Here is a 16,721-nt window from a genome sequence, read left to right on the forward strand (position 1 = left end):
AAATATAGGGTTACTTTCAGAACTAGCCCAGTCTTTCTTCCAAAAGTAACATTAGAGAATAACTGTTCCTAACTTATTCACTTGCCTGTACTCTTTCCAAGTTATCAAATTAAAGGAGAATACATCCTGCATATACTAGATATTCACAGCCAACTTCATTTTTGTTTGCATAGGGCTGCTTTCTTTAGAAAAGGTGAACAGATATTTCTTTCTTTCACAAAAAAATAGACTGGACAAGAAGGTATCCAAAGTCTGTCTGTCAAGATGGATGTCAGATTGTATTTCCTTTATCTATATCTCTAAGAATAAGTCGTTACCAACCAAGCCCAACGCCTTCTCTATCAGAGCAGTTTCTGTGTCTGCAACCTGTTTTAGGTCCTTATACCTGGACAAGATTTGCCATGTTGCCACTTGGTCTTCAATCCATACATTTGTCAAGCACTACAAACTGGATTGTTTCTTGGCCCTGGGTTTTCTTCAGGGTTTCCATTCTGAAAGGTCCACATGCCTGTATATCTATAGGAGAATCTTATTCCTGAATCAAAGACAGTACAGATTTCTTCTAATTGGGCATCAAACTCAATCTGAATTAGTCAGTTGCAGCAGAGCATTATGGAACAGAAACATTTGGAAGGGCTTGAGGCTGGAGCACTAAACTGACCAGATTGGATCTGCACAGGGGCTCACAGACCCATATACCGTATTGGATGGACTGGAATGAAAGGATCAGTCATTATGGTAAGTACATAACTTTCATTTTTTCTAGTATGGGAGTACACACAGATGTTGATTTGGTTAATCCTGAAATGTATCTCCTTGGTATTTTAATAAGGAAGTGTTACCAGAAAATGACCTTAATAAGGAAAATAATGTTCCATATGTATCTTTTGTTGACAATCCAAGACACACATTTAGTTATCTGGTTCCCTCAATAGTTAAGAAGAATTTAGCCAACCTTCGCGTCACTGCTGTAACTCTCGCCAAGGTAATCCGAGATCTAATGGAACAGTTTTTGAATAAGAAAAGGTTGTGGAGTGATGTGTAGTGAAAGAGAGGAAATGGGTACTGAGGTTGATAATTATCAAATTGTGGAAAAGAGGCACAGATGTGCCAGGGTTTCAACAAGGATGATTGGCAACAATCCTGAAGCTAGCCCTTCTGCTGAGGTAGACACCCATCAGTTGCAACTTAAAAAGATTCCAGCCAAGTACTTATAACAAGATATGCAATGTTAAGAGGCTTCAGGAACATTTTCGTAGGATTTAGAGGGGGAAAAATACATTGCCCTGTTTGAGAGGTTGCAACATGGCAAATATTGCAAACAATATTAAGGCCTTATGTAATTATACTATCATTGTTCTTGCATGTTATAATGATACATCTAAGACTAATACTGGTAGTTTCACTGAAGCTGTAAGGGACTCAATTCGATTAACTAAGTCCATTGGTTTTCAACTCACATTTTGTAACATCCTTCCTGCCCCAATTTTTGCTGGCCCCATGGAAGTCTGCATAATGTTTAAGGCGTTTACTTCACAGTCATGAGGTACAGGGTTTGATCCCCACCTTTGAAAGGAACATTGGCTAGGCTTAAAATGGCCCATAAGGGCAGCTAGCCTAGTGCTTATGTGTGACCCTGTGAAACTACATGCCAGGAAATTTATCAACCTCATTCAGAGTGAATCTTTAAAAAGTTCAGTGAATGTAGCAAACAGTTGTTACAGTTTATACCTTGCCTGCATGAAGCGCTACAGCACTTATGTTTTAGTTTAACAAAAAATATTATTTTTAAACTGTAGCAAACTGCTTTTTAAAATGCAGCAAACAGTTGCTACAGTTTATATCCTGTCTGCACAGAGAGCTATGGCACTCATGTTTAATTAAAAAAAAAATTGTATATAAACTGTAGCAAACTGCTTAGCAAGCAGTTGCTACTGTTTATACCCTGCCTATACAGAGCACTACAGAACTCAGGTTTTAGTTTAAGAAAAATACTTTTTCCTTACAGTCAGACCACACACTGAGTGCTACAGCACTCAGATTTGACCTCAAATGCAATGCCTGCTTTTAAAAGCTGATACTGCATTAAACAGACATCGGGTTCCACTGATCATACCCCCCCTCAACACTTTGAGCCCAGGGCAGTTGCCTGTCTCACCTCGCTCTAGCTATGTTACTACATTTAATAATCTGAACATTTGTAGTAATGAATGGATCACACACACACACACACACACACACACACACACACACACACTTGTGATTCCACTGAGAAAACCTTATTGGTACAGCTTTGGGGTTCCAGGTATTTCTTAACTTTTAAATAAAAGGCTTACTATTTTAGGCATACTAGTTCTAACTTCCAAAGCTCAATTCAGTAAATCAGAAAGACTGCAAAAGTAAGTGGTTCTTCTGATAGAAAAGAAGGGTATTTTTTACTGCCAGATGATGAGTGCTTTTGCCCTATGTGTAGGGCTTCATCATATCTATTTTATACATGCAAAAGGCATTGTATGTAAATTTATGTGTTTGTATAGATAGAGAGAGAGAGAGATGTATATGTACACAAATTTCTGAATACAAAGTAGCAATGTTAAATGCTGAGGGAGAAGAACAGAGGTAAAGAAGTAGAAGATTGACTAGGGGTAGCCTATAATTAGCAGATGTATTTGGATTGGCTTATAGAAGGAGTGGCTGTATTGAAGTAAAGGAGGTTAATTATAAGTTAACCCAGTTGACCAAGTTGATTCTCCCCACAGAACATGGTGATTAGGGTTGTCTCATTTGAAGGGGAACTTTAAAGCTATGCATTTATGGCTCATAAATATAACTAAAGACCCCTTAAAAAATAAAAATAGCGAGTGATAAAAAAATCCAGGGGGCATGAAAAAATGGTGTGGTTTGGCACAAGTGCAGTAGATGACTGGACATGGCAAAAGAAAGACAGGAGGCCAGTGGAAAAAAATCTGTACGCCCCCCAGGTTTGCAGCAAAGTCCATAAGGTTTAGGATTTTTGCATGCAAGTGCTTGTATAGGTATTTTTATACTCATGTAAACTTCAGAGGATTTTTCCTTCAGATCATAGTAAGTGTGAGAGATCTGGTGAGGAAGAGGGGAAATTGGAAGCATTCTAGATGGGAATGTAATGAGTTGATAGATTAAAAAATATTCCTACAGAGTACTTTGACAGCACTTTTGGGAGAACAAATGGTAGTAACCAAGGCAATGGTTCTTTTGAGCTGAGATATAGGATTTAATTTGTCTAGGCTTAGTAAGGCCTTACTAAGTTTAATGCTATTGATGGCCAGAAAATCAAAATCAAAATGCAAACCAGTTTGAAGTATTTAATATTGTAAAGGAGATAAAAGAATTGGAGGTGGGATCTTTAAAAAAGGGAAGAAGCAAATTTCACAGACATAAATAGAATTTGTGTGAACAAATACATGCTTAATAATTCCCAGGAGAAGGGAGGAATAACAGAAGGCAGAAATGGATCAATTTAAGTAAAAATTAAAGTTATGTATACTGTGTGACAGTAATGAAATTTGTGTTTTGTGTTTCCTTTTCTATAAATATATATGAACTCCTTTTGCAGCTTAAAAATTGAAGATTTAATAAAGGTATTTAAACAAAATCACATAATGAAGACTTTCCTTGATTGGTCTTTGTCTGAGCATATCCCTGTGGTAAGGGGTGTGAGTGCTCAGTGTTGATGCATGCATTTGTCAAATATTGGCTACATGGTTCCAGGACCCAACCATCCTAGGAATTGGAATACCATGGCTTACATTAAGGGCTGCTGTAAAAAGGTCCTGTTTCCGTGATGCAGAGATGTGTGATTCAAAGACATGTTAACCACAATGAGGAAAAACCTCATTACTGTCTAATGTGCTTGTCTCTGAATTGCCATTAACTGCTGCAAATGCAGATCATCTAAGCCAAGGACTTATTCCATGTCTCTGTTTACTTCTACAATCTTTTTCAAATACACTCCCTTGTTTGATATTTGTGTAGCAGCAACCTGGTCTACTATGCATGCCATTGTCAAAAATTATAAGTGGGATCTTCAGTCCAAATCCACAGCTGTGTTTGGGTCCATCATACTCATAAATGTCCTTCCATGAGACCACTCAGGGTTTTGGCAGCTGGAGACTCTGTCCCAACTGTCAAGACAGATAGAGAAGACAACATCAGATATGAAAGTTATGTCCTTACCATACCAGTAGATCCTTGTTGTCCTTTTCTGTTCGTCTCAACATCCCTGCATCCTTCTGTCTTCCTCATTGTCATCTTTCTTGCTGTTGTTTCTGGAGTATTGTAATGGACCAACCTAAAGCCGTAGTTGAACAGCCAGCTGGCCACTTTTAAATGTATCTGTGGGATATTTTCCTTTCCTTCTTTAACATATATTCTTTTGCTGAGGAGTAAACTCATTGTCCTTCCTTGGATCACTGTTGCAGTTATCTCACCGTATAACCTGGATGTCAAGCTAGGGTACCAAAGTCAAAACTATCCAGAGAGCCATACGTCCTCTGTGTGACCTAAGCCGACAGAAATAAGGGTACATAAATGTGACATACGAACATGAAACCTCAGACTATCTGGCACCAGTCCAACACAGGTCTGTCACCTGTCAGTCTGTTCTGTGTATGACCGTTGGTATCAGGTGCTTTCATTGGTGCAGATAAGTGCTCCTTTGGGGAACCTTCCTTGTTTTTCTTTTATGTTTTGGTCTTTTGATATTATTAAATGTTAGCTAGGATGGGTAAGTACAGTTGTAGTAGGCAATTCCGTAGAAGTATCTCCATTTCCAGCGTCTGTGTTGCCTAAGTGCAGAGCACAGTTAAAAAAATTGTAATATCTGTCACTCATTTGTACCAAAAACCATATGTGCACAAGTTTCCTGTCTTAATACTTACTTGGAGACCCAGCCCAAGATAAAATGGTGGACCCTACCACTCCTGATGTCATGCTTAGTCTGGAGAAGAACTTTAAGAGGCCTAGGCCTAATCCTTTGACTGCCCAATCAGACGTAGACATTCCCGCTGAGATTTCCGAACCCACAGTACATTCGACTGCTTCTCAGGCTCCCGCTACCAAAGCTCTGCTGGAGGCCAGTTTGATATTTGATTCCTTACATCCGATATGACTGACCTTACTAAAGCTGGTGAGAAGGGGGAGTCCTGTCTTATTGTTTCTGAAGGACCAAAGGATTTTCTGCAAATATTAGTATGGATAGAAGTACCAAGGTCACTAATCAAGGTACGTCAGGTGTCAAGCCTGCTAGGACTTGTTAAAGCAGACATCAATCCCAAAAAGAAGAAACACAAAACAAAGCTGTTTAGTCTCCTCAGACATCCTAGGAGAAAGAGTGGATAGATTTTAACCTAGGCCTGTTTAAGTCTGTTTTGGCTCTTAAACTACCATCTTTTGTTTCATCATCTCATGCCTTTGCTGCCTCTGACAAGAGATATCTGGAGACATCCTTAGAGTATGATGAGGCAGAGTGAGTCAGATAAACACACTCTGGCCTACTGTTTCCAGATTCATTCCGCAGGTTAAGTGCCCCCTGATGATGAGGACACCTTATCCCCATATTTGCATGTAGAGGAGATCTCCTTTTTAGTCAATGTATGTAATATGATGAAACATTTTAAGTGGAAATCCAGACAAATCGACATAAAACCAATCGAGTAGACTTCCAGGACAAAACGCCGTTGAGGCAAAAAAGAAGAAAGATTAAGCGCTTTCATCCAGTTGTAGCATAGGACTTCATCAGAATCTAACCACACATCTCATAAAAAACATTTAAATACATTTTCAATTAAATCACATGACCCTCAAATAAATTAACAATCAAGTCAAAATTTTTAACCTTAAAGGTAAATCTAACCAAAAAGTAAGCTTTTAGGTGAACTGCCATGTTAGTAAAAATTTATAATACTTTATACTACTACATTGTCCTTAAACTGTGAAAAAAATGTATATATATAAAAAAAATATATATATATAATAGATTTTAAAATTAATGTTTAAAAATGCAATTACAAAATGGGGAGCTGTTAACATGCTAATGTTTCTCTTAGTAAAATGTATATTAAAAATGGTGTCACAATTATCATTTACTATATAATACATAAGATCTAAGTTTTAACAAACTGATTATACTTAGATGGTCATTCAATCCAGGTGGATGTAATGCCTCTAATTTTAACTGCCATTTAAGCTCTTTAACCTCCAGTATGTCCTTCCAGGGATCACCTCTTGGGTTCAAGTCAACCTTATCTATACCAAAAAACAGAAAACCATGACTATTGTATTGCCGAATGTGTTTGGCTAAAGAGTTTGTAATCCAGACAAATCGCTGTTGTACAAAAAAAGATATTCATGCTTACTAGAGCTAGGTACCCCCGTGCTTGAACCTGTTCTTTCTGTCCTGGATGCTTTTTCTACTACTTCCCCTGCTCCTGATTTTCATCCAGTGGCACCTAAAAGACCTGATAAATTTTATGAAGTGTCTGAAGAACTAATGTTGTCCTCCCATTTCTCTGTTGCAGTATTCTTTGCAATAAGGATCCCCTGCCAAGGGCAGCTCGATGTCCAGCCAGTATACCAAAGCCTTTAGGTTGCTTTAAGGTATGCCGCACATCACACGTATACTCCCTGCATGTAGCATAAGGCATAAAGGTGAAGTCTGGATGTACTATGCTCAGAATGTCTGTGCCGCCAGTCTGAATGCCATCTTTTGATTGTCAGTCTCAATGCTCGAGTTGTTGCTGGTTCACTAAGCCGTTTCATCCAGAAAGGGTAAATGCCAATGCGGGAGACAGATTTCCCATAAATACCAGCACGAGCAGTGCTTGTTTTGTCTTGGTCTGACCTCACTCACTTCCCTGGAGGCTTTGCAGACCTCCATTACAGATGCTTATGGGGAGCCATGGCTGATTATTATCAAAGGGCCTAGGGGTGTTCCTCAAATTTTGATTAGAGAGGAAGTTCCGACTATGACTGTGGTATGTCATCCGATGTCTGAACCTTCTAAGTTTTATAGGGCAGACTTCCCTTTGAGAAAGAAACAAAAAACAAAGCATGTTTCTCCTGCTCCTAAGGACTCTGAGTGAATGGCAGAATTTCTCTCAGGGTTTGTTTAATGCCCTTATGGCTTTGAAGCCTCCTTGGGGAGTTTCTCTTCCTGCTCCACTTTGGTCCTCTACTCCTCAAAAAGGCTTGGTGAATAGGATTCCTCTGAGGAAGAGGTGGATTCAGATGAGGAATCCTTTGCTTATTCATTCCAGATTCCTTCTTCTTTAGATTATGTTTCTGAGCAGGAGGAGTCCACTAGTCCTGACACTCCATTTGAAGAGATTTCCTTCGGGGCGACAGCTTCCAGGATGATGGAATTTTTTTTTTTTAATGGGATTGTGCCCAGGTTTCTGAGGTGCAGAAGAGGTACTACAGACTTCCGCCAATGGACTGTCCCAGACCTTCTGTTGTCCCTCCTGTTTTTGCTGCTTTATTGGATGCCTTTTTTACTGGGTCTCAGGCTTCAGATTCCCAGACCCCTGCTCCCCAAAAAACTGACAGGTTTTATAGGGTGCCTGAGGATTGCAAATTACTATATCGATGTCCTTCAGCTGACCTCTCTGTGGTGTCTGTGGCATTTGACAAGCCATCTCAGTTGTTGCCCTCTACAAAGCTTCTTCCTTCAGATAAAGACAGCAGGACTATGGAAATACTAGGTAAGAAGGTTTTTACCTCTGCTACCTTGACATGTAGAGCTTTCAGTTATCAGACACATATGCTCACATACATTTTAGCTGCTCTTTCTCAGGGCTGTCAGGTAATTTCTGACCTTCCTGACACTGAAGGGAAAACTTCTACTCTCTGCTTATTGGAGACCTCTTCTCGGGTGGCTCACCATTCTGTTAAGTGCAGTTATGATGCAGCAGATGCTTCTTCCAGAGCTGCTGCTTTTGATTCTGTGATGAGGAGGTATTCCTGGCTTTGGCTTCAACCTTTGCCTGGTGATATTAAGGCTAAGTTGATGGATGCTCCTCTAGATAGCAAACACTTATTTGATTCAGATGCTGCAGATTTATTTAAGTGTCTTTAAAATAAGGGCATGGCTGTAAAGGAACTTAAACATGTTTTTGTTTATCCTGTGCCTAAATTTCAATGTAATTACCCTGATAAACTGGCCTTTGTTCGTAGGCAGTCTTGCCCTCCTCCCAATGGCAAAAAGGAGGGTAAATGGGCTCCTCCTGCTAAAGCTACCCAGATTCCTTTGACACAAAAATCTCTTTTTCCTGACAAACCAGGCGGTGTCTGACTGCCCTGTTCCTGTCAGTCATAGTCATTTCTCTTAGTCTTTGCCTTTCTCTTCCAGTTTGGTTAAAGATTGCTTAGGATTCTTAGGTTCTGTCCATTATCCACCTAGGGTATTAAATGGTCTGGAAATCTCTTCCTCCTTTCATGGGCATTCCTCAGCTCCCTCAGGAACAGTTGGCTTTCTTTCCAGGGTTGCTTCAGAATCTTTTGACTCAGGGAACTTTTCAGGAAGTTCCAGTTTCCTGAAGGGGAAGCGGTTTTACTCCAGAATGTTTTTGGTTCCCAGGCACTTGTAGACCCATTCTGGACTTCTCTCATTCAAGCAACTTTCTGAAGGTCCCTTCCTTTTGTATGTTGTCCCTTCAGACTTTCTTTCCTCTGCTGCTTCCTCAGGTTTTTCTAGTGTCTCTGGACCTCAAGGATGCTTATCTCCACATTCCTATTCATCCCATTTTCAGGAAGGTTTTACATTTTTCTGTTGCTTCCTGGCATTTTCAGTTCTCTGCCTCACCCTTTGGCCTTTCCTGCTACTCCAAAGGTATTCACAAAATGACTCATTTCTGTGATTGCTTTTTGCAGGCTAAGGGGGATACACATCTTTCCCTACTTAGATGATCTCCTGCTTCAGGCATCCTCGCCAGAGATTCTACTGCAGCATCTTCATTTTGCCATTTCCCTTCTGCAAAGTCTGGGCTTCATTATAAATTTCAAAAGTTCTTTTTGACTGCATCACAGGATCATGTATTTCTGAAGTGCAGGATAAAGACTATTGAATTGCTGGTATCCCTGCCTCTTATCAAGGCCTTGTCTCTCATTTCCTTCTTTCAGTCCCTTCTTCCTCTGGCCTTAAATACAGGAACAGAGTTTCTGAGAGCTCTAGGTTTTATGGCCTCCACCATTCCTATGCTCTCTTTTGCCAAACTCCACATGAGAAAACTTCATTGGTTTATAAAGTCAGTTTGGCTTCAGCATTCTTATCCCCTGGATGTCTTAGTCCTTCTTCCATGCCTCAAGCTGGAATTTCAGTGATGGATTCAGCAGTTGACTGTCAATCCAGGGCTCCCCTTTCAACTCCCTCTTCCTTCTCTGCAGCTGTTCACAGACACTTTACACATGGGATGGAGAGCATCCTTTGACTTTCTAAAGGTGCAGGGTCCTTGGTTGCCTCAACAAAGGATATAGCACATCAGTGTTAAGGAAATGAGAGATCTTCTGCTGGCTCTTTAGGCTTTTTACCCTCTATTCTCCCAAGGGCCACTCAAGATGTTTACAGACAATACCACAGAGATGTGGTATGCAACAAGCAAGGGGGGATGAGACCTTAACATCATTTGTAGGATGGTTCTTCTAGTGTGGGAACTAGCTATCCAGTACCATATGACTCTTCAGGTAGTTAATATTCCCTCAGGTCAGAACACTGTGGCAGACTCTCTGAGCAGGTCCATAACACAATCCCACTAATGGATGCTTCACAGTCATGTATTCTGGACATTATCCACCAGTGAGGTACTCCTCAAGTAGATCTGTTTGCTTCTCCTCTGAACAAACAACTTCCTCTTTTTTGTCCCAGAGTCCCAGGCCCTCTGATCTGGAAGGTGGACGCCCTCTCTTTTTCTTGGAAGAGGATGTGTCTTTATGCCTTTCCTTCTCTTCCCATAATTCCAAAAGTCCTATTCAGAATACCCCAAAATCTTGCTAGTGACTCCCTTTTGGCCCAGACAACATTGGTTCCCTCTTTTTCTACATTAAGCCATGGCCAGTCATCACAGGTTACCTCACAGGGTGGATATACTCGCACAACAAAAGGGATCTCTCATCCATCCTCACCTGTCCACCCTTCAACTGGCATTGTAGATGACAGGTGTTTGATTCCACACAGACACCTTTTTCTAAGGACATGCTTATGGTCCTGCAGGGGGCCAGGAAGCTCACATCTAGGAAATCCCACTTATCCAAATGGAAGAGTTTTTTTGCTTATTGTCTTTCTCATGACCTGGATCCACTTTTCATGGATGTTCCTTTGGTTCTGTCTTATCTTTGTGAACTGCTCAGTACTGGGTTGGCTTATTTTTCTTTAAGGCCCACTTAGCTATCTCTTCTTGTCTGCCTTTATCACCTCCTTTAACTTCTGGGTTTGAAGTTAAACAGTTTCTTAAAGGCATCCTTTATATTAGACCTCCCAGAAAGCCTGCCCCTCCTCTCTGGGATCTTAATTTTGTTTTAGAAAATTTGACCCAGGCTCTTTTTGAGCCTGCAGCTTCAGCTTTCTTACAGCATTGTTCTTGGAAGACTTTTCTTTTGTTAGCCCTTACTTCTGCCAGACTGGTATCTGAGCTTCACTCCCTTGTGCTTGTCCTTTTTTAGTTTTTCATAAGGAAAGGGTGTCCCTTTGTACTAATTCTTCTTTTATGCCCAGGGTGGTGAATGAGTTGTCTCTTAATCATTCTATTCATTTGCCCCTTTTATCCCCTTCTCTGCAATATGCTAGTGAGAAGGTCCTGCACACCTTGGATGTACATAGACAACTCAAAATTTATTTGGATAAGACTAAGACTTTTCAGAAATCTGATCTGGTCAGCTCTTTGTTTCCTTTCATCCTAGATCCTTAGGTTTGGCTGTTTCCAAGCAAACTATTTCTTCTTGGATTTCTAAAGCCATTTCTTTTTGTCATGCCTTCAATGGCAAGACCCTTTCTTCTCCTGTTAAGGCTCATTCTGCTAGGGCTGTGGCTTCTTCTGGGCTTTTTTCGAGAGTTTGGATACTGAGTCTATTCTTGAGGCAGCTACCTGGTTTTCTGTGTATACATTTACCAAGCACAATTGGTTAGATGTGATTTCCAGAGCTAGAGCTGGCTTTGCAGAGCCGTTCTCCATGGGTTCCTGGAGAGCTCCGCTGGTCCATCTTCCTTCTCCTCTTCTTCCTGATTGTTTGCACTCTCTCTATTGTAAAGAATACTGCAACAGTGAAATGGAAGGACATAGAACAATTGTGTAAGATCTTACCCTAATGGTAGTTGTCCTTCCATTCACTGTTGCAGTATTCACTCCCTCCCTCTTTCCCCCTGGTTCTTTTCTCTTCTGAATGTACTGGCTAACTCTTTTTTTTTCCCTTGGACTGGCAGTCCTGCTGGCGCTGTCATTTCTGAGGATGGTATGTCCAGACATCACCTTTATGCCCTACACAATATGTGGGGAGCATATATGTGATGTACTGTGTACCTTAAAGCAACCTAAATGCTTTGGTATACTGGCCAGATGTCAGGCCACTCTTGGCAGGGAACCATATTGTAAACAATTCTGCAACAGTGAAGAGAAGGACATCTACCATTATGGTAAGATATTACACAAATGTACTCTCCTGTATAAGGACCCTTTGGCAGATCTCTCTGCTTTTTCAATCTCTATGAACAATCCCTTCAAGCTATTACCTGCTAGCACTGTCTGTGCCTCAGATAAAGATAGAGCAATAGACAGTTTTGGAAAAAGTGCACACACCTTTTCCACTCTGGCTTTCAGAGCTTTGAATTATAAAACATAAGTGACAAAATATCTACTGTCTGTTCTGGCTAATTTGATCAAAATTTTGCCCTCACTACAAGTACCTAGCATTAAATAGCAGGCCATTTCTATGGTACCTCTGGATTCTCAGGTTGCTAGACATAACATACTTGATGAGTATGATGCAGTGCAAGCCTACTCCAGAGCATCGGTTATTGGATCTTTCATTAGAAGGTACACTCTGCTTCACTGAGTACATTAAGACTGAGCCACTAGATTCACCTCTACGTTGGGATTTATTATTTGGCCTGAAACAGCCAACCATTTTGTAGCCTTGCAAGAACTATCACTTGGCCTATCCTACCTCTTTCTCTTCTGGGGAATCTAAGAATATACCTAGAAAGAGATTTCAAGATAAACCAGAACAAGGATTTTAACCCTGGGAAGCTTCCATATCCAGACAAATCAGCCTGACTAATCCTTCCCACCCATCCACCTCCCTTATGTGTCTTTATCCAGGTTTTGACCTTCCTCTCTTGGGGGGGGGGGGTGTCCTGCGTCCTCAGATGTCTGCAAGTTTCCAGGCCTCAAGATAGTCTGAGGTTTCATGCTCATAGGTTCGCTTATATACTCTTATGGCCACAGGCTTAAGTCATACATCCGACATATGGCTGTGTGTAAGGTTTTGGCTTTGGTACTCCATCCGGACATCCTTGTTTTTTGGCAAGATAAGCCAGAACTTTGGAATACCGCAACAATAATCACTACAACATCTTTTTTTATGGTAAGGATTGTGCACTGTGGTGCATTTTGGGAGAGGAGTCCCAGTTCTGGAGAAACTAACTGATATTGCTGGCCTCGGGTCTGTTCAAATCCATGTAACTCTTCATTGAGACAGACTGAGAAGGACAGCAAGGACCTACTGTTATGGTAAGTACATAACTTGTTTTTCTGCCCATGGTACAGTTCATCCAGTTCATCCATTTGAAAAAGTGACGCTTCAGTGTCTCATGCCACTAGTGACGAATGACAGTTGGATGGTGTTGCCAGATACGATTAATGCCTTTTGGCACATCATTATTCAGGGTCCACACAGAAGATTCTTTTAGTGATATTTGGGAGGGCATCACTTTCAATGTATAGTGACACCATCTGGACTTTCTTTAGTGTACACATACTTTACTAAGGTATTGGCTGTGATGGCGGAAGCTTTGCAGGAGGAGAATCTGCATCTATTCCCCTGCCTTGATAAATGATTTTTGTTACCTCCAGATAGAAACTTCTTAGAAATATCACTGCAATGATGGATTCCTTTGCTGTATTTCCTGAAAGTGACTGTAAATTGTGATACATTTTCAGCTGACTACTCAGAGAACAGGCTTCATAGGTCCACAGATAGGTATTTTTCCTTTCTGGTCATTGTTACTCTTGGAGAGAGCCCTGGAGGTCATAACTTGGAAGTTTCTGTGAATATGCAGACCAAAAACTAGGCTCAGACTCTGCGTCATCTGGGCGTATGGTTGCCACTGCTCCATTGTGTCATCTTGAGGATGTAGATATTGCTGTGGACTGTGAAGTGTCAGTGGCTTCAGTGCCAACAGATGCTCACTCGTCTTCTCATGGTGTTATATCCATTTCACCACACCATATATTGGATAATTCCTGTCACTACTTGGACCAAATATGTCTCAGATCTTGATGTCAGGATGCTTTACTTGCTGGCTGGGTAACCCAACTTGGCTTCTGTACAGTGCAGAGTGAGTGGTTGCCCCTGGAAAGTGTAATTCTGGACTTGAAGGCCCTGGAGAGTAAGCCTATTTTGTGCCTTGCTCATCTGGTCAGGCAGCCAATTCAGCATGTGTACTTATGAACCTATGATTCAGGCTGCTACCTACAGACAACCATGCCTAGTCTTTCAGAATGCTAGAGTAGCTCTCAAAATGAGAACTTGCTTTTTCATAAAGGTGGTTTTACAGGATTCCCTGACACAGCCCACCAAGGTCCCAGTTTTCTTTTGCCGCAGAGACGACATGAGACAGGGTCAGTCACATACCATGTTCACTCTTTGGCAGTATAGGTATTACCTGGAGTAGGGGAGTAATTTTGAGACACTGGACCAGTTTTCAATATCCTTTCATGCAGGAAGGAATGGGCTAACAGTTGCCTTGTGTATCATTTTCATGTGGCCTGTTGTGGTATTTTTGCCATCACTCCGTGAGCACCCACTGGTAAATGGTACAGTCATATCCTGCTGTGCTAGAGTAGTGGTTGCCTCCAGTGTTTACTTAAAAATGTCTCAGTTGTGAACTCTGCCATGAAAAACGTCTTCAGTACACAGCTTCACCAAGCATTTTTGTTTTGACTGCATGTTGTGGAGTTGAGCCATATTTAAGATATTTGTGTCCAGGGCTTAGCCACTTGAGTTCTGCATCTATGTGACCCTGTGATCCTCATGCTCATTTCATCCTTGTGGCACTGCTCAGAATTCAGCCTCACCAACAATAAGTCTAAGAAAGTTTACAGTGTATGTGTTCTTACTTTACCAGCTGATTTACAAAAGTGTCATCCTTCATAGTCATATAATTCCACCCATATCCACAGTTGGTGAGAGGTCTTCTGTCAGCTGCTGCTGTTGGAGTTCCTTGTAAATCAGGCAATTATCTCTTTCTATATATATATATCTATATAAGTATGTTGTTATACTACTTGTTTAATAATGTAGCATCAACCCTGCTGCATTGCTATTGATTAATTGACAAGAAGGTACTCAGTGGTGTCATAGGGCAGAGTTATGGGCTCTGAAGGCCCATGGAGTTATGTAGCCAGTGTGTTATTTCTCAGTATTCATTGGTATATGCTTATGGACATTCCCAAATGTGGGATTTAAAAAAAAGTGCTGAATTCTGATTATTGAAAAAATTCCCAACCAAGAGCTCATCAGGGAGAGTCCTTTCATGGAATTACTGATACTATAAGAACATATCTGTTACCTTTGTACCATAGAGAATGCTTTAGCTAACTAGTTCTTTAATAGAATCTAAAATCTGATTATCTTTATAGTGGACAAAAACTTGAAAATAAAGGGGCTACTGTTTTCTTTTTCTGGGGAAAAGCCATTGGGGTATTCTGGTCTTCTGACAGCATATATTAAGTGGCTTTACTGGTTAATTAGCTCATATCACATTTTTTTTATTTGCAGCTGTCCCTAAATGGCCTGTTTCAAGGTCTGGACATCCGAAGCATCCAGCCTGCATCTCTCTCCCTCCTGTTTACCTCTGCATCCTATAACTTCAGCAGTAGCTTGATTCAAATAGAACCTATGGAAATTGCCACCTTCAGAATCCGACTTTGCTAACAGGACGTAAAATAAATATGTAGTCTTGATTGTCTTTATATGTGTTTAACAAAACTTGATGGCAGCATCCCAAGTTGAGGGGGAAGAGTCAATTTTCTAACTTTCTGCCATGTGAGTAACCAAGACAAAGTACACTAATTGAAATTGAGGACATATGGAAAGGTCAATATTAACCATTTCGATAAATTATTTAGTAAATGACTGAAAAATCATCACATTGTGCTGAAGAAATTGGAAGGTCCTGCACAGTTTCAGTGCATGGAGTGATGAAGTATCTTGCACAGTTCATATTGGACAAAACAGACAGCTTCCTTGTTATGTTTACAAGCATTGTTCAGCAACCTGCCAGGGATGTAATATGTTTCTTTTTTAATTTGTGTCACTGTGTTTTTTGAGGAGCCTTCCTCATGTACTAATGCAGACTGCTATGAATAATGTTGGCACTGAGCATTCAGAGCATCACATCTCTGTATAACCACTTTGAAGACTATAATGGTGAATGTTTGCTAGCATGATTGTGACATCTTTTGCAACTGCCACAGTGTTTACCAACTGATTATTTAATTTAATTCTGTCTGTGGATAATGGATGTTCCTCTTATTTTTCTGTCCTCATGGGTTTCCTACAGTAATTTAATTTGTACATGCATCTATATGTGATTTATGTTTCAAAAGCAACATGTAATTTTAAATCATTTTATACATTAGGGAGAATTGAGGCCACTTGGAAGGCAGTGAAGTTGCATACAAACCAAGCTGTGTTATTTCTTTGGCAGTTGTGCACCAGACAGAAAGCAGAAACTGTTGACAAAATATACTCCCCTGTTCATATGTCAGAGTGTTAACTTCTATAAGAAGTCAGAAAGTTCTCCACTTTGGTATATGTTGGTCATATCACATCTCAGAAGACTGAGATGTACTCTAACAAATGTTACCATGTTACTGATGCAACTGCTTTATCTAAGAAGCAATATCTCTTTTTCTTTTAAAGGTTCATGTTCTTCCCATTTAAGTAGCTGAGTGGTACTAAAGCACAATGGGGATATGTGACTTGCTCAGGGTCACACAGTCAATAAATGATTCTGGCAAGATTTGAAACTAGGCCTTTGGGTTTTACGTTTGCCTTCTTAACTTGATACTGCCTCCTAATATGCTTGTCTTTTGTTATGTATGCACAGTAGTGTTGACTGGGATTTGACTTTAATCCAAGGCAAAACTGTGGAAAGTAAAACACAGCAAAAAGAGGGAGAGGTGATTTTTTTAATTTGTGGTAGATTGCACAATGTTTAAATATATGTTTGGCCCAGGGGGGCAGCTGTAATAAAACTAAATGAACTGATTCTGAACATATTTTTTAATTTTTCTCTTTCTTTGAAAATTACAACAGTTTTACTTTGAATAATGATCAGTTTTGTCTTCTGTGTGTTAGGTGGAATGTTATTTTTGCAGATAGGTGGACAGACTGAAAGAGCAATTAAGCAAGAGTATTTGAGATAAGGTGAGGAGGAGTGTCAAACTAGAAAAATAAAAAAAATGGAGACA

At 40.4% G+C, this 16,721-nt stretch overlaps 1 protein-coding gene across 5 annotated transcripts in view; it reads left to right on the top strand.

Moving 5' to 3' along the window:
• MAN2A2 (mannosidase alpha class 2A member 2) overlaps positions 1–16,518 on the top strand; it is a 2,415,216-nt gene extending 2,398,698 nt beyond the window's left edge. For all 5 annotated transcript variants that reach the window (XM_044078268.1, XM_044078266.1, XM_044078269.1 and 2 more), the window contains one exon: positions 15,025–16,518. In XM_044078268.1, the coding sequence (XP_043934203.1) occupies positions 15,025–15,180 (156 nt within the window). In that variant the 3' untranslated portion in view covers positions 15,181–16,518. The remainder of the gene's footprint in view (positions 1–15,024) is intronic.
• Positions 16,519–16,721: the final 203 nt, after the last annotated feature.

This window comes from Protopterus annectens, chromosome 7.part0 (genome assembly GCF_019279795.1).
Source record: "Protopterus annectens isolate FY-2018-M chromosome 7.part0, PAN1.0, whole genome shotgun sequence".
In the NCBI taxonomy this organism is placed as follows: Eukaryota; Metazoa; Chordata; order Ceratodontiformes; family Protopteridae; genus Protopterus; species Protopterus annectens.